The sequence below is a fragment of the Falco cherrug genome, chromosome 8, assembly GCF_023634085.1.
Source record: "Falco cherrug isolate bFalChe1 chromosome 8, bFalChe1.pri, whole genome shotgun sequence".
Classification (NCBI taxonomy): domain Eukaryota; kingdom Metazoa; phylum Chordata; class Aves; order Falconiformes; family Falconidae; genus Falco; species Falco cherrug.
In genome coordinates this window covers 31,542,826-31,566,062 of record NC_073704.1, presented here as the reverse complement: position 1 = coordinate 31,566,062, position 23,237 = coordinate 31,542,826, and the positions used below count along the sequence as shown (strand labels likewise).

At 40.2% G+C, this 23,237-nt stretch overlaps 1 protein-coding gene across 2 annotated transcripts in view; it reads left to right on the top strand.

The window, feature by feature from the left end:
• The window catches only part of MYLK (myosin light chain kinase), a 217,294-nt gene extending 195,751 nt beyond the window's left edge, over positions 1-21,543 (top strand). For both annotated transcript variants that reach the window (XM_014279463.3, XM_027804806.2), the window contains 7 exons: positions 330-547; positions 5,957-6,080; positions 13,953-14,105; positions 15,104-15,227; positions 16,445-16,574; positions 17,432-17,551; positions 19,394-21,543. In XM_014279463.3, coding sequence (XP_014134938.3) covers positions 330-547; positions 5,957-6,080; positions 13,953-14,105; positions 15,104-15,227; positions 16,445-16,574; positions 17,432-17,551; positions 19,394-19,641 — 1,117 coding nt within the window. In that variant the 3' untranslated portion in view covers positions 19,642-21,543. The remainder of the gene's footprint in view (positions 1-329; positions 548-5,956; positions 6,081-13,952; positions 14,106-15,103; positions 15,228-16,444; positions 16,575-17,431; positions 17,552-19,393) is intronic.
• Positions 21,544-23,237: the final 1,694 nt, after the last annotated feature.

Here is a 23,237-nt window from a genome sequence, read left to right as displayed (position 1 = left end):
TTCACTGCCAGCTGCAGGTGATGGAATCCTAAAGGCAGGATGTAAATCCAGCTACATCCCTACTGCCTGGGCTAACAGTATGTGTTTCACAGTCCTAACCTGGAAAAGAGATTCAGAATGGAAAAAATCTATTGATTTATACCACACACAAGAGGTGATTCCTCCTATGTGATCCTTGGGTCTACAGAAAGTGCCTTGACAAAACCTAGACTGTGCCTTGAAGTGACTATTGCAAGCTTGAACTATGTGTATTCCTGTAAAGGAAATGGTTTGATTACTCCCAAAATGAAAATGCTACAGAAGTCCTCTTTTTATTCTGTCTTTCTTAGGGTTTCTGGAGGAGAACTGTTTGAACGAATTATTGATGAAGACTTTGAACTGACAGAGAGAGAGTGCATTAAATACATGAAGCAGATTTCAGAAGGAGTTCAGTACATCCATAAGCAGGGTATTGTCCACTTGGATTTGAAGCCAGAAAATATTATGTGTGTCAACAAGACCGGTACAAGTATCAAACTCATTGACTTTGGACTTGCAAGAAGATTAGGTAATGACTTTTCTGCCTATGTCTGTTTCGGTGACATGAGGGAAAGGGCAGGGCAAGCAGTAATTCATACTTACTATTATATTCTTTCATGTATAAAGAGTAAATAGACAATTTTCCTATACATAGTTAGGAAAAAATAGAAAAGGGACAAAGATGACATTCAAGAGCAAGAGTTGGTACCTCATCTTCAAGAGGAGTTTGCAGTGAAGTGTATACAGTCTACCTGTTTCTACGGCTAGGGTATCCCCGTAGATTACAAGATAAAATACACAGTAGTAGTAATGCTAACAAATATTAACATTTGCTACAGAAATGTAAACTAACTCTCTGACTGTAAAAATTAGACCAAAACTTTGATCTTCATGAATACTACAAATCCTCAAAACTTTTGTTAAACAGCAAGCATTAAGGTGGTGTGCTAGAAACCTTTCAGATATGGATAATTACATGCAATTTACATATCCGCATTAATTTTAGCATTTCTTATCCTAAACAGCAGCATATTGTCATACGTGTTAAACATGTTTTGGTCATGCTCAAAATGATTAATAAAATAGTATTACCTCACAATAATGCAAGGGTAATGGGGTGGGGTGACAATTTGACAAGGTCCTCCTCTTCCTGAGCAGTTTTTAGCTGCTCCCTATTATTCATTTCGGTCTAAGCTTTCCAACATGCAATTTGAAAGCCAAAGACCTTGGGGGCTTCTTGTCTTCATATTGCTCAGCACTGATTCAGCTCAAAAGCAGCCCTCCAGTTGTGTTTGCTACTGTTAAAACAATACCAACGTCACACACTGATTTTTTTTTTAAGCTTGTATTTCCACAAGAAAAAAAAAATAATTCCAGGAATTGGAAGGAGCTAAAATACTTTATGAACCCGTTACACAGGGAGAGCTGAGATTTGTGGCTCTTCTGTCATTAAATTGATTGGGACAACTCATATGAATTGCTACTCTCTATAGAAAGAGGCCCACAGCTAGATTCTTAGTTGTAACCTTTTGCCTTCCCTTTTTAAACAAAATGATATTTAATATTTATTAAAAAGTAGAACAATTATTTTGTAAGAGTACAGTTTGGAACCATACCTTCTGGGTTTTGTTATCTGCCTACATGTTACTCATTTGACTTCTTTTGACACTTAAGAAACAGATTACTGCATACCCAAGAACATAATTTCACTAAAACAAATAAAAAATGATATTTTGAATGAGCAGGGGAAAAGAAATCTGCTTTTCAGATTCATCGATGACATTCAACTCCAGTAGGGTATTGCATGAATCTTGGTCACATGGACACTGTGAACTCAGAGATAAGGTGTTTATTTCATTCATTAAAAAAAAGAGATTGCTGCCATTTATGTTCCTTCATCAGTATGGAGCCAATAGATTTCTGGGAGCATGAACTGGATGTGGTTGTTGTTGAGGAAACAGATGAACTGTTATGTAAGTTCCACTGCTGAATTTTTTGTTATCAGAGGCATGTGAAAGACTTCATCCCATGACGTTCCAGCTGTCAGCCTGAAAACTATACATTAACTGCTGAATTGAGTGGATTTCATCGAGGGAGAAAATGTAACCACAGAATGGCCTCTTTATAGATATTTCTTCGACTACATTTTTAACTTCAAACCACAGTTGAACCCAAATTTAGCAAAAGGAAGATCCTGTTTTCAGTAGGCTGCTCATAGCCATCAGCTTTTGCATTTTTCTTTTAATCTCGCGGCATGTCTGTATGTTGGATGGCTCACACTAGCTTGTGAGCTGCTACAGTCATGCCATATGTAGTAAATCTCTAACCTATATATAACTTTTTCTGATGTAGAAGGATGAGAGCTATGGGCACTGACACTGATTTTGATTTTACAGTACTGTGCATTCATTTGGCTTAATGTTGCTATTTCTTGCAAAGTTACACTATAGGTATTTGCTGTTTCTTTCATCAGCTTGCCGTTCTGCGTAACTCTGTGGCATTGTATGTGGCATTGCCCTAGGAAGAGAAAGCGCAGTCCTGTTGCACACCCATAAAGCAAAAGCACCGTGTTGATCATGAAGACGTTCACATTTTGGTTGAGATGTTTTCCAAAACCAATTTTCACTATTTAATTTACTTACAAAAATTGCTATAAACACTAAGTGCCCTTTTCTTGCCAGTTGACTTACATGGTGCACTGAGGTCACATTCTTCCATTTCTTGTGTTCCTTCAAGCCTTGTGATTTTCAAATTGGCTGTCAAATTCACTTTGGCTTTGAAATATGTGGGACTGGAGCCCTTGCGCTATGGACCTGACCCTGACTGAGCAGAAACATCTCAACCAAGGGACTGCTGAGGGGAACGATGGCTGATTTTGCACTTCAACTTCTGAGATGTACTTTTTAACTTTTTGTGACTAGTGCAAACTAATGCCACTATTCGGTATTTTGATCAGTTTTAAAGAAATTAGGATCAGCTCCTTCTGCAGTCATCTTCTGCAGCTAATTAGTTCTCTTACACTGTCAGGAAATACCAAAGCTGCAGTGGGATATTTTCCTGACCTTTTTTGGTGTGCTGAGGAACACATGTAGCAAATTGTTTAAGATAAACTTCTTGAGAAGAAAACAGAATGGTTTTTGAGTACTGTAAAGATATATCTTTTTAATCAGTTGATTATACACAGTGTCGGCAACAGTTTCCAGCTAGCTTGTCAGCTTTCTATCTGAACTAAGGGATATCCAAACACAGATCCTACTTGTGTACTAAGCTTGTAAACATCTGGGTAAAGATTTGACATATTAATGCAGAGAAAATGTCTTATTCTTTTCTCTTTTCTTTTATACACAGAAAACGCTGTATCAGTTGTTTCCCACTGTATGCTTGCACTCAAATGCCATGTTTTCAGAAAAGCATTTCTCTGACCTATGGGCAGCACATTTCATAGACCAGCCTTTTGCATACACAGTGGCTCATGTTAGTTCACACAATGCACTGAAAAGCCTCCAGTCTTGGATGTGAACATCTGAGCCCGAGATTTAGACAGTCATGATGAAGCTTTTAGAAAACAGGCTCTTTGTGACAAATTTCAGTAATTTTTCGTAAGGACAGCCGGAAAAAGATGTAGGTGTTGACCTTAAAAAGAAGGCAAATGGGAAGACAGGATCTCAGGCTCTCCATTTGTGCTTGGAAAAGGAGAGGTGATCCCTCACATGGTCACTGTGGAGAAGACACTGCCCTTGTTTTAGGCTAAGTCAGTTTAGATTGGATGTTAGGAAAATAATCCTATTGTTTGGGGTAAGAAAACTCTGGTTATGTGCGTGTCGGGATGTTGTGGAATAGCTTTTGATTGTGCTTTTTGAAGGCTAGTCAGACATCTGGCAGGAAGGCCTTGATGCTGGTGAGCTTTCATGGGAGGATCTAGGTGAACTCCTGGGGCTGCTCCCAGGTGTTCTTCTGTCTGGTTCTGTCTCTGGAAATGGGTACCCTCTGCACAGAATGGTCTCCGAAAGCAGGGATAACATGAAAATGAGGTTTCTGCAATTAATTTGCCATCATTGTACCTGAGGAGAGCAAAAAAAGTTTCACAGCATTTAAAATGGGAAACAGGCATGACTGTGGGTGAATTACTGTGGTACTGCTTAAAAGTTGCCTCAAGCACGCTGTTCAATCACTAAGGCAATTTATTAACCTGATATATCCTTCCATTTTCACTTGTTAAGCTGGGGGTTTCCCTACCTCAGAAAAGTACTAGCTTAGGTATATGATTTTATTTTATGAAATGGCTTAAACAGCTTTTGATGGCAGTAACTGTAGGTGTGGATTCAGCATTGGGACCAGCACTTATGTTGCAAAACTTGGTAGAAGAAAATCTGGTAAATAAAAATACTCTGTGAAGATTCAGTGTTGTGGACAAGTAGATTCTATTGTAGTCTTCTTAAAACTTTGATCTGCCATGGTTTGAGGGTTTTTAAGCTTCTCTTGCTTATAGAGCTGCATATCTCTGTAACCTTCACAGGAGCAGGATTAGAATCTGTTACATCTGTTTTTCTTCCCATTCACATTTTTTTTGTTTAGATGGTAATCGCTTTGGAGAGGAATGGTTCCTCACTATGTCATTCTGCTGTGCCTAATCTGGAGACTACTCTTGCACAAGAGATAAATGTAATGCAATGAATATCACTTAAGGCAAATACTGGTTGCTCAGGCACATGTGCAGACTGGACAAGAGTTTTTCAACCTAATTCCAAACCTGTTTCAAGTCAGAAACAATTTATTTCCTGACTCTTTTTTATATTCCTATAACATAATTTTTTTATTGAGGTTGGCATTTTTTTCCCCAGTCCCTAATCCATTCCTTAGCTTCCTTCATGACCCTGTTTATTCTTTTCTTCTTCCCATCCTATTTGCAATGATCATTGATGAAAATGAGCCCACTGAGATCTGTCAAATCATTTCTACGTAAATGACTTTTGTTGTCTTTCACACTACGACTAAAAGTTAGACATATCACTGATAGTTACACACTGGCAGCATAGACCGGAATACTAGGTTCAGGACAGATTGTTATTCTACCTTCACCACCTTAGTTTCCAGTAGAGCAACACTGGTAGGCCAACACAAGAAAGGTGAAGAGAGAGCTCATGTGTCCCACGACCTTACTCTTTCATCTTACATTGCTAGCAGTAGCTTTGTTGTAGATCACTTTAAAATCACCCACACAGAGTCTCAGCAGGGCCAGACGTAGGACACCTGTATGATAGGCCAGCTGAGTAAAAGTTTCGGGTGACAGCTGATGACTAAGCATTCATGGTTCCCCTTCACCACTTTGGAGCACCACAGATATGCTTGTAGGCAAGCCCGGTTTTACTGACAAGGTAGTGATCTGACAGATACACATCATCTGCTTCTTTTCTTGTTTCACCACTGACCTGTGCCACTTCAAATTTCAGAGACAGGCAACCCAGTATTGATTTTCTTTCCTGTTTAAGCTATGATAAATGTGTTGGATTAAAATAGATTTCTTAAAATTCTATCACTACTGTTTCTCTTTAGCATAAAATGCTAAATCTCTGAGCTTTGATAAACCTTTCACGATTATTTGTGAAAACTTCAACTTCTTTCTAACACTGGAATCCTGAAGTCCTCTTGTGCAACTGCTAAAGTGATGGAGGCTCAAACACTTCTGTACTTCAGTAATCCAAATGTAAATTAGAAGTTATCCTCTTTCTTAGACTTTGTCTTATGGAAATTTCTTGCAATAGGAATTTTTATTATGTGCCTTGTACGGTGCTGTGTACTTAAGGATGTTTAATAAGTAATTTTTTATTGCTATGCATGTATCGGCTAAGAAAATAGTGTTTTTCCTGTTACTGGGGAATAATTGTTTTTTTAAAATCTGCATGCAGAAGTTAATGATGTTCTCTTCCACTTTTCACAGAAAATGCAGGTTCTCTGAAAGTTCTCTTTGGGACACCTGAGTTTGTGGCTCCAGAAGTTATAAACTATGAACCTATTGGATATGAAACAGATATGTGGAGTATAGGAGTTATCTGCTACATTTTGTGAGTACCTTTGCTACTTTTAACACAAATCCTGACAGTTGCTGAACATACAACATTCCCATCAATTTCTGAATTCTTCTCCAATTTCCAGGTCTTTTGTAGTCTAATTAGCAGCTCCAGCATGTTTAATAAAAATTCTCTGTTCTCTAAAGGGTGCAACTGGTAAATTGCAGAACCAGCAGCTCTGGAAATTCAGCCCTTCAGTGTTGTACATCTTACATCATAAATCAGCAACACTTCATCTCATTTAAAAAGACAATGTGACAGGATTTTATTATTAATTTTAAACTATTTTTCCTTCCTAGATGTTAAAGACGAATGTTTGGGCATGCACTAGTAGCTTATGACTTCCATTCCTTTATTCCCAAGGGAGAATTTTTTTGTGAAATTCTGGAGTTGTCTTACTCAGATTGTATCCCTCATGGGACAGACTAAAGTATCCCAGCATTACCCTATCTGTTCACAGTGCATTTTAATTTATTAATAAGCACAAACCACTGGATAAATATGTTTTATAAGCAGCATGGATCAAGTTCATGGAAATATTTTAGAGGACGGTTAGCTCCAGCTCATCTTTATGTGATTTGATAACATGTGACTATGAACTTCAGTGGGTCTAGAGAAACGTATATGGAAATAGGATCTCCATTCCTAGAACAGCAAGCGATCTTCTTCCAGCTGTGACTTTACACATTTGATGCCATATAAACAAATGGAAAGAGAGAGCTCTGTTTGGAGCATTGTTCTTTCTCCCTTGCTCCAGTTGCAATAGTAAGTGGCAGACTGTTTTGCACTCATTCTTTTAAAAGGCTTCTCTCATAACTTTTTTTTTTAAAAGAGTCACCTCTGCCCTGGCTACCCTCTCCTTGACACATGGCAACGCACAGTTGTTTGCCGCACCTTTACTCAGTCTTTCTGCGATTCTGTTTGCCTTGTCAGCCTATACTTGTTCTCATACACTTCTCATTTCCAAACTAAGCAACATAATGGATTTTCTTGTCCTGTGCAAAAGCTACTACATCACCTCTCTTACTCCCAGCAAAGACTCTGAATATTTCTGTTATCTTCTGTTTCTTATGCGAAGCATGCCACACTCTTCAAGGTCACTTTGTTCTGGCAGTTTGTTTCCAGGACCTTTATTTTCCATTCACTTCCAGCATTTCTTTCTAGATCTTGCAAGCTCGTTTGGATCAGGCTGTAGTTCATATAACGTAGACCACACACGCAGTACTCGGATGACAAATTCATGTATTTCTCTAGCTGCTGAGGCCTCCCGAGCTGCAGCGCCCTGGGAGCGCGGCGCGGAGCTGCCGGGCGCGGAGCTGCCGGGCGCGGCGCACGGCGGTGGGCAGCCCGCGGTTCCACCGGTGCTGCATTGCCCTCTAGAGGCCTCTCACACCTCGAGGAACAAACATCAACCGCGGCGTTACACGCACGTTTGGGGAGTTGAACGTCTTTTGCCGCCATTTGTTGTCCTAGTCTATGATGAGTTTTCATGTGTCTATAGTAGAAGCAGTGACATGTCAGCCAACCGAGGCAAAAATCGGTGACAGCAGTTGCGTGTGCTTCTGAAGGCGCGCAACCAGGGCTGCCGCTCTAGTACGGTACGTGCTGGAGAACACTGTCGTCGTCTGAGTAGACAAGGCAAAGGGAGCAGGTGAAACAGATGGAGAAAAGGTGAAATGTCTTAGCAAAGACCAGTCTGCTGGAAGTGGCGGAACTGCTTCTGCCCAGTTTCTCTGTGCCACCTGAAGCAAGATACTTGGATGCTGTAATGTTCAGCTGATGGGACTGGGGTGGTGTTACACTTGAGTTAGATGACCCAATATGCCTTGTGAAATATATTATGAAATTACTTGTTTGCTAAGGTGTCTTTAAGCTCATTTAAGTCCTCGTGAGGGAAAAACTACATTACCCAAACACAGATCTTTGTGATGCATAGCTATTGCCACAACAATGATTAACTGTAATAATCGGCTTTTGTCTTTCTGCCCATAAGAATAAAGTAATAGAAATTAGGGAAGAGCTGTGAGTCATCGCTTGGACTTTCCCTCTCCACCCCAAAGTGACAGGCTCCCAATCTGTCTTCACTTCCTTAAAGCCCAGCTATTTTTGCAGACTCACAACTATGAGCCGTTATCCAAAATGGACCATCACATCACCATTACAGAATGCAAATAAAAGTCATTGAGAACTACAACCTCTCTTCAGTTGTAGCTCTGCTTTCCTATTTTCATTATAAGCTCAGAACTGCCAAATCTCATACACCAAGTGTAAGACTCACTCATTTGGTGTGTGTCACGTACCATCACCGTGTTTGTAACTGGCCATTTGCATCCCCTCTCCCCCTGCCATGGTGAGGGGGGCCATGAAGGCAGAGGCAAGCACAGCAGCAGCACTGGACTTAAGGGCAGGTCTGCTGCAGGTGGCTGATGGCCCAAAGCTGCTGTATCCATCATCTGTCCCAAGTGAAGCAGCAGGGAGCATGTTATTGCATGACTTGACATAGCACTTCTTTTAACATAGGATTCTAGAGTGCTGAGAGACTGTAACGTGCCTAGACAGAGACTTTATGTCCTGTACAGCAATGAATACAAACAAGGTATAGCGAAGAGCTGCTAAAGAGTTCTCTGTGGGTGATGGGTCTTCCCTGCAGAATAGTACATGGGTGAGATGTAATCTTAGTAGGGAACAGGGTGACGGTGCTCCTCCAAAACCCCACAGCAAAACCTCTCCCCGAGCCTTCTGCTATGCAGGCATAAGTACAGATAGCACACCCTCTGTACAGATAGCACACTCTCTGTTGGGGTGCTGCATTTGTCTTCCTTCTGGCATGACTGACTTAATTCCAGCCTACAGCTCGTGGGTTCTCTTTCCACATTTTTAAGCTACACATTAAATCTTTATAATCTTTCTGGATAACTTGTTCAGTCCTGTCTCTTCATCAGTCTTTGTTCTTCCTTAAAATTTCCCTGTTTGTGTTCTCCACCTCAGTTTTTTATCTTCCACTTTTATCTTGTTCTCTGTCCTGTTCTGCATCACAGTGCTGTCCCACATACTTAAGCTGAACTATTGCCTTCGAAATAACAGGCCACAAATATTATATAGCTTGTGTATATAATTTCCATTTATGTCTATTTCAGTGTTTCTTTTTGCATTTACGCTAATTTTATCTAAATGAAGGTTAAACCCTCCTGAATTCTTTCCAGCTCCTTCTGCCCCATTTATTCTTCTGGGCATTGCTGAATTTGTTGATTTTTCTATTTCTAGTTATTTTCTAATGATCCATGTGGATAGTCAGTGTTTTCACTATTTATTAATCTGAAACAATTTCTAAATTCTGATTTTAATTCACACCAAATTTTGGTCTAAGATATCAGTGCAGCGCGTAAGTACATTGAAAGTGGATAGCCCTTTTCCTTCTGTCACCACAGAATCTGACTACCTTCAGTGAGGAACTGGCTGTGGCTGATGCAAACCTCTACTTGCCTTCCATCAGTCCTTCTTGCTTTGTCGGTGCCAGGCAGTCTATATCTCGTCAGAGTAGTTGGTCTCTGTCAATCGCATATTAAAATATGCTATATTTTAGGCTGTTTTTTAATATCACATTTGATCTTGCTGTATACTCTTTTCCTTCAGCGCCTTCCTAATAACACGCACCCTGATTCTTCAAACATTGCCTTTCCTTTTTATCTATTATGTTATTCATTCCTGCTGTTATTCCTCCCTTGCTTGGCAGTTTGGATTGGTTGAAAGGCCTTTCAGCATTGTTCATCTTTTGGATGTGCTGACTTGGGACTTTGATAAGGCAAGATACTCAGGCTGCTGGCTTACACTTGGCTCTGTGTCGTATTAAAAATGTAAGCCTTGTTAATATGAAGATGAGCAGACACTCCTTGTTCTTTCAATAAAGCAAGTTAGGAGGGCTCTAATGTCATGACTGTACTGCTCAAAAGAAAATTAATTATTTGTTCAGCAGCACTGGCAAATTGTGATTACTCATTAATCTACTTGGCACATAAAATAAGGATGAGAACAGAGTAACACCCTTGCTTCAGCAATGAGCTGTCTTCCTTCACATGCGTTCAGTGGTCTGTTTCTTCCTTGAGACAACCAGTGTGGGAGTCAGTCGGCCCTCAGCTAAGGAAAGGGTGGTTTTGTTCAGTGGACGCATGTCCCCCACAAAGTAGCCTGAGACCATTTGATATCACTTGTAAAAGAATTACCTTATTACATGACCTCCACATTTGACATGACCTGCACAGGTTTATCAGAAGCAGATAGTTCTCTTCATAGCAAGATCTGTTACTTTTCTTCACTGCTAATACAATGGAAACACTGTAAGGAGGAGCTCAGTGCCATCAGCCCAGACCAGTTGCTGCTGCAAGCACTGCTTGCGGAGGAATGCTCAAAGTTGGATTTTTTGAGACGTGCAGCAAACTCATCTTTCCTGGATTAGTGGCAGTCTTAATGCAAAGATTTTCAAGTGAAATGCTATGGTGTTTGTTACATAGGCAGGAAGACCAGTGACCACCTTGGACCCTTTTGATCTTAAAATTTCCAAATCTGTACTCGGAGCTTTGTTAGAACAGCCCAATAAATGTTAAGGTACTTCTAGAGGATAAAATATCTTTTTCTTTATTTAGAAGTGGAAACTGTGAAAGATTTTCTAAACAAATGGTTCTTAACATGCCAGGAAGATGCCTGGTTAAGTAGCTGGAAAAATGTTTTCAGTAAACAACTTGCTGCTTGTCTAATAGTAACTTCCAGTGTAAGCTCAGTATATTAATTTTCTGGAGTGGTAGCTCATCTTTATCACTTAGCTTCAGCATTCCAAAAAGAAATTGTTTCCATAATCTGTCAAAAGAGTTGCTGGGCCATTATTACTTTAAATGGCCATTAAGAAATGAACAGCCAAGACATAGGTCAGTGAAATCTGTGCTAAAGATAAGAATTTCTGGTTATTATTTACACTAGCTGCTGGATTTTGTTTTCTGACTATAGACACACATCTAGTTCTCCTGACAAGTATTTCCACGACAAAGCAAATGAATCACAGTGTAAAACTGTGGTAGAGAGAGAAAATTATTTTAGCCTTATAGATTCGCAACAGCTCATTCAGAAGTATAAAAATAGGTTCATTGAAATGTTTAAATGGGTACTGTTACAGTGGTGCTTGGAAGTGACAGAGTGCAGGCTTAACTGATACCCGTCTGGTAATTTACCAAATGCATGTGATGGGTCAATCCTACCACACTATTTCAGATTTTAGCAGAGAATTATGTCATGCAATTCTTAAAACAACAACAACAACAACTAAAATTAAAACAAAAACAAAACAACAACAAAAAAACCCAAACCAAAAACCCAAACCAAAAGCCAACCCAAACAATCAAAGTGCTTTTTTCCTCTCTAATCTCCTTCCACTTATCCTCATCCCTCAAAAGCTATGTGTCACACACAGTATCCCCTTGTCCAGAAAGCTAGACGTCTTTATAAGCACTGCCTCTTACGGCAGCGTGGAGCAGTGGTGTTTCCCCGTGAGGCAATGTCTCTGTACCTGTAGCAGTCTTTTAACACAGACATGGGCTCTCACTACTGCAGCGTTACTCTCTGGAAACAGGCCAAAATATTACCTAACGTAGCACAAGAGCTGCACAATACTATTTGTGGCAATACTATGCAGCAGTCACCTTTGCCATACTTTGATCAAGTATTGAAGGGAAATGGGATTGTTATTGCTCTGGCTGCCCAAGTGCGTCCTCTGGAAGCTTAACTGGATGAAGACCTGCATCTCCCATACTGACAGTGAACTAAAGAAATACTTCACAGACCCTTCGCTGTACAGGCCTTTTTAGCAGCCACGGAACTGGCCGAGACCTCGTTGTACTTACTACATAGTCAAAAAAGAGACACCTTCACAATCAGTATCTGAAACCCAAAACTTACAGCTGCTGTCTGGATGAGATTGTTTCACTTTCTAAAACATTATAGAGAACAATGACATTGTCATAAATAAGAAAATGCTTAAATACTGGAGTGGAGATAGGTCTAAGGCCCTGCAGGAGTCCTTTGCAGATTCCAGGATGGAGATTTTGCTTCAACGATTTAACCTGGCCGTGATGGCTGATGTGCATGAGGGCAGAACAGTCTCTCATTGCGCTGCAGCTATACCAGCGCTTCGGTGCTATCAGGCAGAAACCTTGTCTCTTCCAGCAAAGTGTCAAAGACAGAGAACAGTCATGGTAAAGTTGTTTTATGTAAGCATTTTTTGGTACATTAATCTTTCAGCTTTCTGTAGCTTATGCCTGTTATATGTTCATATAAGGTGGTATATGTCACCTTATAGATTTATAAAGTCATGCTTCACTGTTGCATTTAGATGCACCCCATATAATGGAAAGTAAGACAGCAAATACCTTCAATTCTGATTTACCTCTTTCTGCCTGAGAAGAAACAAACCTTTTATCTTCATCTCATGTATTATTACTAGCAAATTTCTGAAGTGTACACGTAAGATTCTAGACTCTGCTGTACTGCACACAACTTCCAGAAATGGTAAAAGATTTAGTATCTGCTTTGTCTGAGGCTTCAAAGACTGTGTGTTTCTGCTTTGCTTATAGAAATAAAACCCTTAGGAACAAATTCCAAATCATATTTTGAATGTAATTAGTAACAAAAGAGTAGCAAAATAACTTTGGAGGAGTTTATACTAATATTATTAATCTACTAGTTCACTTCATTTGATCCCAATCTCTTTTTCTACCAGTTTCTTCTGTGATATTCAGTAGCATCACAATATTCATATAGTATTATATCCATATAGTACCTTCAGAACCCTAAGAAGTTCCACTTATTTTTCCCTGTTTTAAAAAACTGTTGTTGAAATGTAACTGGTTGTTGTAGCTGATAAACTTGATTGTACAGAGAAAGCAAATAAAGTCTATAAAATTTCATGAGGAACGAATTATTATGTAAATTGCATGCCAGGAAGACCAAGAAAACTGAATAATTTCTAATTCTAAGGAATAAGCAACATTTCACCTGAAAGTTTTTACTGAAAGGGTGATATATACAGGAATCTGGATGCACAAAGACACAGTATAATAAAGGGCAACACTCAACAGGAGAAAGATACTCTGCAAAAATGACACCATGATGTTCTGTAATTGCCTTTGGCAATTTATCAGTTATATGAAGTAAAAAGCCTTGGAAGCTCAACTTAGGTTATAAAAGAGTATTACTTCCATTTGATGCATCATCATGACAGATTGAGAACATAAAGAGCAAATTACTTTTGGGTGCATCTGCATAACTCTACAGCCTGCAGTGATGTAGTATGGTTTTATCTGGCTGTATAATTCAAGGTGATTCTGTTTACAAAATGGCCTTGTGGATTTCACGATTTCATGATTTCTTTATTCATCTTTCTTGGGTGATCTCTGCAGATGTAAATGGGATAAAATGTACAAAAAACCTTAGTTTGACAGTAAAGGCAGCAAAGTCACTCTGAAAACACCGGGAAAAAAATCTGTTCAACTGAATTTGGTGGGAAAATTGCAGTAGTATTTATGCAGAACTAGACAAGTCATTTAACCAACTAGTATGCTCCACTCACACTTTATTCTCCTCAAAAATGTCTTGGGAAAAAAGAAAGAAACAGCAAAAATCTTCCTTTCAGTTTTACAGTCAAAATTCTAGTTTCCTTCCTATAAGACTACCCGTAGTTAGCCTCAAGTATTTATTTTTTTTTAAGGGAGCTTTTACTGATAAAGATCTGCAGAGCATGGGAGATGTCACAGACAATTTTAGTTTACTTCTCTGACAATTTGCAAATTGACACAGTTTTGTGTCTGTGTATTCTATCCTCAGGGTCAGCGGACTTTCTCCTTTCATGGGAGACAACGACAATGAAACCCTAGCCAATGTTACCTCAGCAACATGGGACTTCGATGATGAGGCTTTTGATGAAATCTCTGATGATGCCAAGGACTTTATCAGCAATCTACTGAAGAAAGACATGAAGTAAAGCTGTTGGACTTGATACACCTTCTATGTTTGCAATTAGCTGAACCTGTCATTCTTGTTTCCCCACCGGGAATCTCCACCTTGATGCAGGCGCCTCTGGCAATACTTTATAAGGAGCTCTGTGTGCTGCTCTCATTTATTTTACGTGCAGGGTCTGAATAGAGCACTTTCTTATAATCGCCTGCTCATTCTGCTTTTTTCTTTCCTTGGGCAAGATGCACCCTGAGGTTTCGTGTGGCTACTCTTATCTTCACCGCTGTGTGACACAGATTCCTGCATGCTATGTTCTGTCTTGAACTAAATGGGTTGCAATTTTGCTGGATTTATTTCGATGTGTTGCTTTTAGGTGCAGTACCTCTGAGTAGGCAGCTTCCCCATAAATCTAGGAATTGGGCAAGAAAAAAAAATCAGAGTTGGAAGCCCTGTTTATGGCAGACACTGAACAAACCAAGGAAAGAAAATGTACTTCTTGCAATGAGTTTGCAGACAGATGGATGGAGAACAGAGGGTTATTTATCTGTGTACCATGAACAAAGTGGCGATGTGGCTTGATTTGAGATTTAGGCATTTCTGTTTTGTGAAATGCTCAGTGCTGCAGTGCAGGAGAGTATTAAGTGGTGGGAAAGGTGGAATCTCTAAGTGAAGGAAAGGAGATCTGGGACAGGGTTCTGCCAGCGTGAGGTAGCTGAATCACTGCCACTGTGGCTCTGCTGTATGTGTTCCGTGCCTAAAACATATGGCTTTTCGTGCTTTGTTTTATAATGTTTTATTAACACTTTAAAATGCACAGTTTTCTCTCAAAAAAACCTACAGAAATTGTGAAAGTGAGCTTAAGAGGTAAGCATGGCTGGAAAGCAGTGCCATGTGATCTATGTTGCTAAATTTAGGCAACAGAAAAACCAGCTCCCAGAAGAGAGCACGAAAAATAATGTTAAAGCAGGTAGGTTCAACTATCATTAATGGCAACACTGACCAGTCTTTTTATATAAAAACAGGAGTCGCTTAAATTGTACTCAATGTCTTCAGCACCCTTGGCTGCAAAAAGACACCAAAAACATGGAAGCCAAAAAACTTTCCAAAGATAGGATGAAGAAATATATGGCCAGAAGAAAATGGCAGGTAACAGAATTGGGCTAGTTATCCTACTAATCTCTTTATTTCTGATGTTTATGATTCTGAGAAAAATGTCATCCCAGGTGGTTTCTGGTGCTGGTGGAAACTCCAGTGTGGCCAGGGTATGAATGCAGTAAAGCAGGTTTGGTTTCAATGAGTAGTAGGAGGGTGCACGGCTGCATATATATGTCAACATGTGATCGCTCCATTTCAGGCTACTAAAAAGTGTATGAGTTCAAGCACAGTTTTTCCTATTCTTTTGGGAGCATGACCGTCTCACTCCCCTGCCCTCTCCATGCCACTGAGGGCTGGGGGACTGCGTTACCCTTACAAACCTGAACAACTAGGAAAACACTTACCTGCCCGGCCTCTCTAGACACCTCATTTTGTGGTAGTTTCATTTTCCTAAGCCAGTAGTTCTGTCCCTTTGGAGCACCAAGCTTCTCATGGATTCTGTCAGATTGGTTTAATTCTTTTCTTCGACATATTTGGTCTCCACAGCTCTTTTTTTTTTTTTTTTTTTTTAATGCTAGAACTGTCATAGGAGGTCCATCTGTGCCCCCCTAATGGCTAGGGGAGTTGACGTATAAAATCCTGGATCCAGCCTTTTGAGTAGCCTACAAAGTATTAATTTATGTAAATCTACTTTCTATTTCCTCTTACGTTCTACTGTACATGTTTCTTAGGAGCTCATGCAAGCAGCACAAAAATACAAGTGTCCATACTAGAGGCAATGTAATTTGAGCATATTTTAGTATCCTGGTGGTTGATTCTCAAGTCTGTCAGAGGTCTGCCTCCATCGTCCAGATGGTATTTTCTCATTCATTCCGTGTTAGCTTGTTATTCATCCTTGATGAAACTCAGTCCAGCCCATATGGCACTGAGGGAGCCGTCCACCACCAGAGTTAACTTCCCGTTAAACAGGACATGCTTTTTTTTTTGCTGGCCCTCCTCTTGTGCAGTGCTTTTCATCCGCAGCTAACAGAGACATTCATTTAGGTATGAGTTCATCAGGGGAAGTTTATATCTGCAACTAAATTTGGTAATTCAGACCAGCCTGCTCTGTCTCTCCTAAAACAAGAGAGCTATATATAAGCAGTTTGTCCAACAATTCCAGTGAGGTTTGCAGAGATCCCAGATAATTTGTCTGAAGCACAATTGTTACAGAAAATCACATGCCTGTTGGATTGGATTTATCAGAAGCCTTTTATGTTATGTCTTAGAAAACTGGCCATGCTGTCCGAGCAATAGGAAGACTGTCGTCCATGGCAATGATTTCTGGTATGAGTGGGAGGAAGGCCTCTGGGAGCTCGCCTACCAGCCCTATAAATGCAGACAAAGTAGAGAACGAAGGTAAGGAATCTTGCTGCACCTTATTTTTAGTTTTCTCTGAATCAATCTTACTAAAACTTTTAGCAAAACGCTAGAGACCAATCATCGAGTTGGTTATTCCTGCACTTGTTGTCTGTATCTTTTCTTTTTTTTAAGAAATCCATCAAAAATTCATTGTTCGTATTGTTCTGCTATTCAAAATGCCCCAGTATAAGTATGGGCAGTAAACTTGTCTTTTTAAAGCCAAAGAATTAAGGCAGATTTGTCAGCTGCACTTTCTATCAGCTTGGGAATGCATGTTTATACAAAGATTACAGTGATGTATTGCCTTCTCATGCAAGCGAGTAAGCAATAAAATATTAACGCTTGCTGTAACCAAGACATGTACTCCGCATTAACCATGCTCCTCAGACAGGGGCATTTAAGAAAAAAAACCATAATGTGTCTACATTATTCCCCTACGCACCCATTTGAAAAGTGGGTTTGTGGTGTGTAGTAATTGGAGGTGCAAATGTTTGACGCTTCTGAAAACCAAGCAAGTCATTTTGACATATCCACATAGAGTGTGGGCCTGATACAAGTTGAACTGGTTCACCCCTCTGATCCAGGTTAGGTTAGAAACAAATTCAAAGAAAAATTAAAGATGATTTGTAGCGTGGTGGCCTGCATGTTGATTTCATTCTATTTATGGCCTGAATCTTTGTCCAGCTGCAGAAGATTGGCACAAAACTCAGCAGCTAATGTCCTCACTGTCCCAACAGCCTTACAGATTTAAATGAAGCAAAATATGCTTTCATTACCATCTGGTAATTAAAAATTAAAATATCTTTTGAGAACATGTCTGTAAAATAGTTAACTATCTCTTCACTCTCCTCCAGATGCTTTCCTTGAGGAAGTGGCTGAAGAAAAGCCCCATGTAAAGCCATATTTTACTAAAACAATCCTGGACATAGAGGTTGTGGAAGGAAGCGCTGCTAGATTTGACTGCAAAATTGAAGGTACTTTGAATTAGCGTATCTCTTTCTTTCCTTCCTTCCTTGCCAGCTTTCTGCATTGTGTTGCTGTTTAACTTTTTCAATTTTTTTCTTCTGTCTTATTGTTGATTTGGTGCCATTTCACTTTACCAATGTATGCATGTCACAGTATGAATGTGTTGCAATAACAGAAATTATTTGGAACTGCATGAGCTTGTTCTGTGCTTGCCACAGAACACAAGTCTCCAAGAGTCAATGTGTGAATCACTAATTCAGAACAGCAAGTGGGAAGAGTAGATGATTTTTGAGGGTAGAAACAGTAAAAACAAGATGCAACGTAGTACCATGAATTCCAAGAGTATGCTCTTAGAGACTAGTAACCAGAAACCCAGAATAAGTAGGAAGTAACTTGTCTGAAATGACATGCAAGTTTCAGGTGACCTCAAGATAACTTTAAGCCGTACATGTATTATATTAATGGCAAGGAAGTCCCTAGCAGTGTATTTGCATGAGAAGTAATGATACTTTGCGCTGGTTACAAAAGTCACACCTAGAAAATACTGTATTGTTGGTTTGTTTTTTCTTAAAGTCATGAGTTCAAGAAAGAAAACTCAGACTGGAATATGCAGATAGAAAAACTTTATGAGAAGGCACTTAATGAGCTTGGGCTTGGTCAGCCTACCAGTCCAAAGGCCAAGACCGCTAGCACTTCTATCGAAATGAGACTGAAGCCTCTGGATCACAGCTGTTGATGAAAACTAGAAATTGGGAAGAGAAAAGCTGTTAAAACAAAATGGATGGAGTGGGTAGCGTAGTGCATGTGTCCAAGTTAAGACAATTTCTAATCTTAAAATGAGGTTCAGAAACTGCCTCACTGACCTTCTGCTTGTTTGTTTCTGTGCGCCTGATCTCTGTCACTGCCCGTGTTTCCTACCTCACAGCAGAGATGCGAGGATGGATTATTGTGGCTGATGGATGCTCAGCGTGAGGCGTATGTGTAGAAGTACTGCATGGAATAAAATAGATGGATGTACCATGGCTGATGTTCCAAACTTTTCAGTGTATCGCTGTAACATTTGTTGTGTGTCAGGGGTTCCTGCACTTTATTTCTGCTCAGTGGAAAGTCATCTTCCCATCACAGTCCAGAACTTGGCTGACACAACAAGCCTTCAATTTGTTACAGCAGCCAAGAGTACTGTATAAGGGATTGTTCCCCAGCACTTATTGTACAGCCCTGCTCGAGTACAGTAGAGCCATTTGCTTCACAAAAGGCCCCTGAACTCCTGTTGACATGCATAACAAAAATGCTTTTCTTAGACTCCTTCCCTTGTCCTAACAAACACAAATAGGAAACGGGAGTGCCACGCTCCCTGTACAGGACAGGCTGATGTGTAAGGAGCAGATCAGGAGGAAGATTCAGAATGGCCCCATAAAGGAGCCTGAGAAGGATGCTAGATTGTAGTTGTAGCCCAAAACACCTTATCCTTGAAAATCTAAATCTCGGTGTTGGGAACTGTGGTTTCTACAAAAGCTGCAATGTGAAATAAGCCTCAAATATGCTGTCAAGAGTCCCTCGCTGGCTGATGTTTGACAAGCACAAAAAAGCTGTCTGCAGTCACTGCTAAAGTAGTGGAAAGAGGAATCTAGTGAGTACCTCAGTGCTAACTTTCAATTTTTTGCTGTTCATTATAAAGCTGTTTCAGGTAAATGTGAAGTAAAAAAGCCTCACATCATTTTAATTGGAATTCAATGAGGTATTTGTATATTGGCATGTCCATATACAGACAGGGAAAGAGACCTTAAAAGTAATTACAGGTCAGTTAACACTCATTCATTGCAATTGCTCCTCTCTCCCCACTGCTGCAGGCTATCCTGACCCTGAGGTGATGTGGTACAAAGATGATCAGCCTGTCAAGGAGTCCCGTCACTTCCAGATAGATTATGATGAGGATGGGAACTGTTCTTTGACTATTTCTGAAGTATGTGGGGACGATGATGCCAAATACACCTGCAAAGCTGTTAACAGCCTTGGGGAAGCCACATGCACCGCAGAACTCCTTGTGGAAACAATGGGAAAAGAAGGAGAAGATGAAGATGAGGAGGAGGAAGAATGAAACAAGGCTCAAAGAAAACAAAATGAAAAAAAATGTATTTAAAGACTCTCCTTATAAGGCTCAGAAAACCAAGCTATCAAAAGCACCTTGTGTGATTCGTAGGTCTTTGGAGGGTTGTTTTTTCAGCATGATCAGTTGATACCTGTTTGCCTTACGTATGGGCATTAATTCAAACCATCAGGCAATTTTAAGTTGCTAGCATGACTGGCTTTACTTTAAGCAAGTCATCAACTAAGTTGCCCAGTCTATTTTTAAATCAAATGTGTGGAAAACAAGTCTACAGTTATATTCTGAAGATCTTAAAGAAAAACATTCTGTTTACTGAGCTCGTTGCTCTATACCATCACTTTCCTCGGCCAAAACTGCAGCAAAGTTGGCTCCCCAAGATCTACTTTACAAGGAATCGTTTGCCAGACATGCAGCAAATCTCTCCAGCCCTAAGAAACAGGCTGCTCCCTGAGTGGTATCTTCTGTAAGGGAAGGTCTGACACAGCCAGCATTGCAATTTGCATGTTGGTATGGTTAATTTTTCATTTGTTTTAAACAGAATTTCACAGTCCTGACTTCAAACACATTTATTGCCCTTTCTCAATGTGCTGTTAGTGCCACTGTAATGCTGGCTAAAGTTAAACATCCAGGTGGTTTCCCGAGATACCTGTGATCTTGCTTTTAAACAGCTGATCACACCTTGTCACCTTTCCCTTATAGAACCTGTCACTTCAGTGCAGTTTCAGCTGCCTACTTAAGAAACGGACTGAAAACACAATGACTGAGCATATTTTCTGTTGTTCTGGTCAGTCTAATAAGGACTCACGATTCATATATATGCTGCTGTGAAAAAACAGGTTATTGCGCAATCAGTGACTTCTACGTGCATGTGTGTGAATGGAATATCAGGTCAGTTAAAGTTTTACTTGCATTTACTTGGTGATTGCAAAACAGATTTCAACTGATGATAAGCTGGAAACTCCCACAGATTTTTGGAGTAGCCAAAAAGTAGTCTGGATTACAAACTCCTTTATACTTAGCAGTTCCCAAAGAATCTTAACCAATATAGGACCTATTTCTACCTTATGAGCTTGATTGTCTTTGTTTTTGTCTTCAACCTGCACCAGTAAGGCTGCTGCATTTCTTAAAAATGCAGAAAAACAGAAGAAAACATAGAAGTTCAAACCCCAGTTTTTTTCTCAGAAATGGTTAACGCACTCAGACTTAGTAACTTTGCTTTCCTTTCACAGTATTGGCACTTTTTGATTTTTTTGTTGTTGTCCAGAGGTAATATCAGAGGCTGCAAGGTGATATGCATAATCTAAAACCAGTGTGTCTTATATCTATGTATCATTCCAAAAGTGATTCTTTTTCTTGCCCACTTTTTGTGTGTAAAGTGCAACCATCTGCATTTCAAAGGTTACCTCTTTCAAAAAAAACAATTACCTTAAATCCTCACCATTAAGTAGTCAGTGTACTTTAATACAGGTGTGTACGATATCAACCTTAGGTTGTTTGGTATTACCTAGTTGTGTATGTGTTTCAAATGATTTGCTGTTCTACATTCAAAGCTCAACTAATGTGGATGACACAATGGTTTTTAACTGCTTTACTCTTTGCTGCTAGGTTCAGATCGCAAGCATGTCTTTTCCTTTGCAATTGATAAAACCCTCTTGTTATACTAAACACAGTATTGCCACAATTCCTTATGCAGAAAGGTTTTGAATCTGATTTAGAGCATACAGAGCTTTTCTCACGTTTTTTTAAATGTTTTAGGCAACAACGGGGTGTATTTTGTACCTTAATAAAAACATGCTAATGTTCTCCCAGTGTGTTAAACCATCAGAATTGCAAAGATGAGAACGCTACGGCTGTAGTTACTCACAGTTCCTAAATAAATAATACCACAAAGCATGCTCCTTGTATACTCTATTGCAGGCGTCACTGCGTTCACTTTGGCTAAGCATATCGGTAGCAGCAGCCTTCTGTTCTGTCCCGAGTGTGGCTCGGCGCACAAACGGATGAGGTGACAACAGTGAATCCTCCTTGATCTCTGTGGTGCTGCTGCACTTGCACCCCCTCAGTGCAGGCTCACGGTACATGCTGTCAGGTACAGCCCAGGGCTGGCACTGGCTATAGCCATGTGCGCTGCTGCACCTCTCCAGCCTCATCGCATCCTTCACAATGAACAGAAGGGTCACCACGGATGGGGTGCCATGACAGCTGCGGTTTTCTTTTACAGCTGAGAATTTCCTTACAGCGGGGAAACATACAGTTCAGAAACACCACAAGAGCAAGAGAGAAAAAAATCAGGGAAGTCTAAATGTAGGCATGTACTTAGACCAATGTTCCTAAAAACAGTAAAGGTTCATATTTTTAGCAAATACGCTTGCAATGCCTTTATGCAGACTTCTAACGTACAGTTCAAGACACCGTGACCATGCAGGACCACGCAGAAACTCCCTAACACAAAGACTGTGAAACATCCTGCTTGTAGCAACATGCCTCTCCAGCAGATCTTCAGCCCTTTGAAACTTTGAAACTGAAAAGTCATCTTTGCAGGGTGTGCTCTACTGTCTTCTGAACGTACCTAACCTTATTCATTGACTGCTGGTTTCTGTTCAGGTAGGCGGATGCACAAAGCAGCACAAGGTCCGGCTCTGATGGCCTGGTCTGTGGGCATGGCAAGGCCAGTGGGTACCTGTGCTGCGTATCAAAACCCACCGACTCAGTACTGGTGTTCCTGCACAGATTTTCCATTCCCTCTCCTCCTTTACTAGTCCTTTCACGTCCCACAGGCTGTAAACTGCCTAATTTTTTTTCCCCCCAAGGATATAACTAGGTTGCCATCTCCCTGCTGCCTCCTATTAATTTTCCTTCTAGTATGCAAGAAACAATGAGCCCTACTTCAAAAATGATGGGATAGGTATCTAATTCAACTCTGCGCAATTGACTCCAACCTGCATTTGACCTTGCATTCTTTGTTTGAAGAACAGAATTCTATTTTCACTGAAGGAGGAGATTTTATGTACTTGAAATCCTGTCTCATTTTGCCAGTCATCCTAATTAGTCTAATAAAAGGTAATAGCTCTCCTATAAACCTTGTCTTGCTTGTATCACGTCTGCAGCAAGCCACCCTTGGGGTGTGGTACGGTTGAAACAATGCCCGATACCAGAGGTTATGCAAGACATTGGTGCTGCCCAAGATGGACCACTTAATTCTTGTATTTCTTTTGTGTGAAATTCAGTCTTCTGAAGAGATGGAAGATTTGGGACTGGCTGCTGTTTTTCATTAGTTGGGTTTCTGGATTTTCAGAAACTTAATTTACTTAATTACCGGCCTGTCCAAGCACCCAAGCATCCTGTGCATATTTCTGGTTGACGGAGACCTTTGCCGATTGTAAGCGTGGCACGCAAAGACTTCTGTATTGCTGTTTCTCCTCGCTCACAAGGAACACAGCACAGGACTTCATAGCTCTCTGCTCTGTAATGAGTGCCAGGCTTTCAAAATGTAGAATTTTTTTTTAGCTGCATACGAGAGTAGCAAACGATCTGTTTCTCTAATTTCTTGGAATATTTATTGGAACATTGCACTAAAATATTGCTGC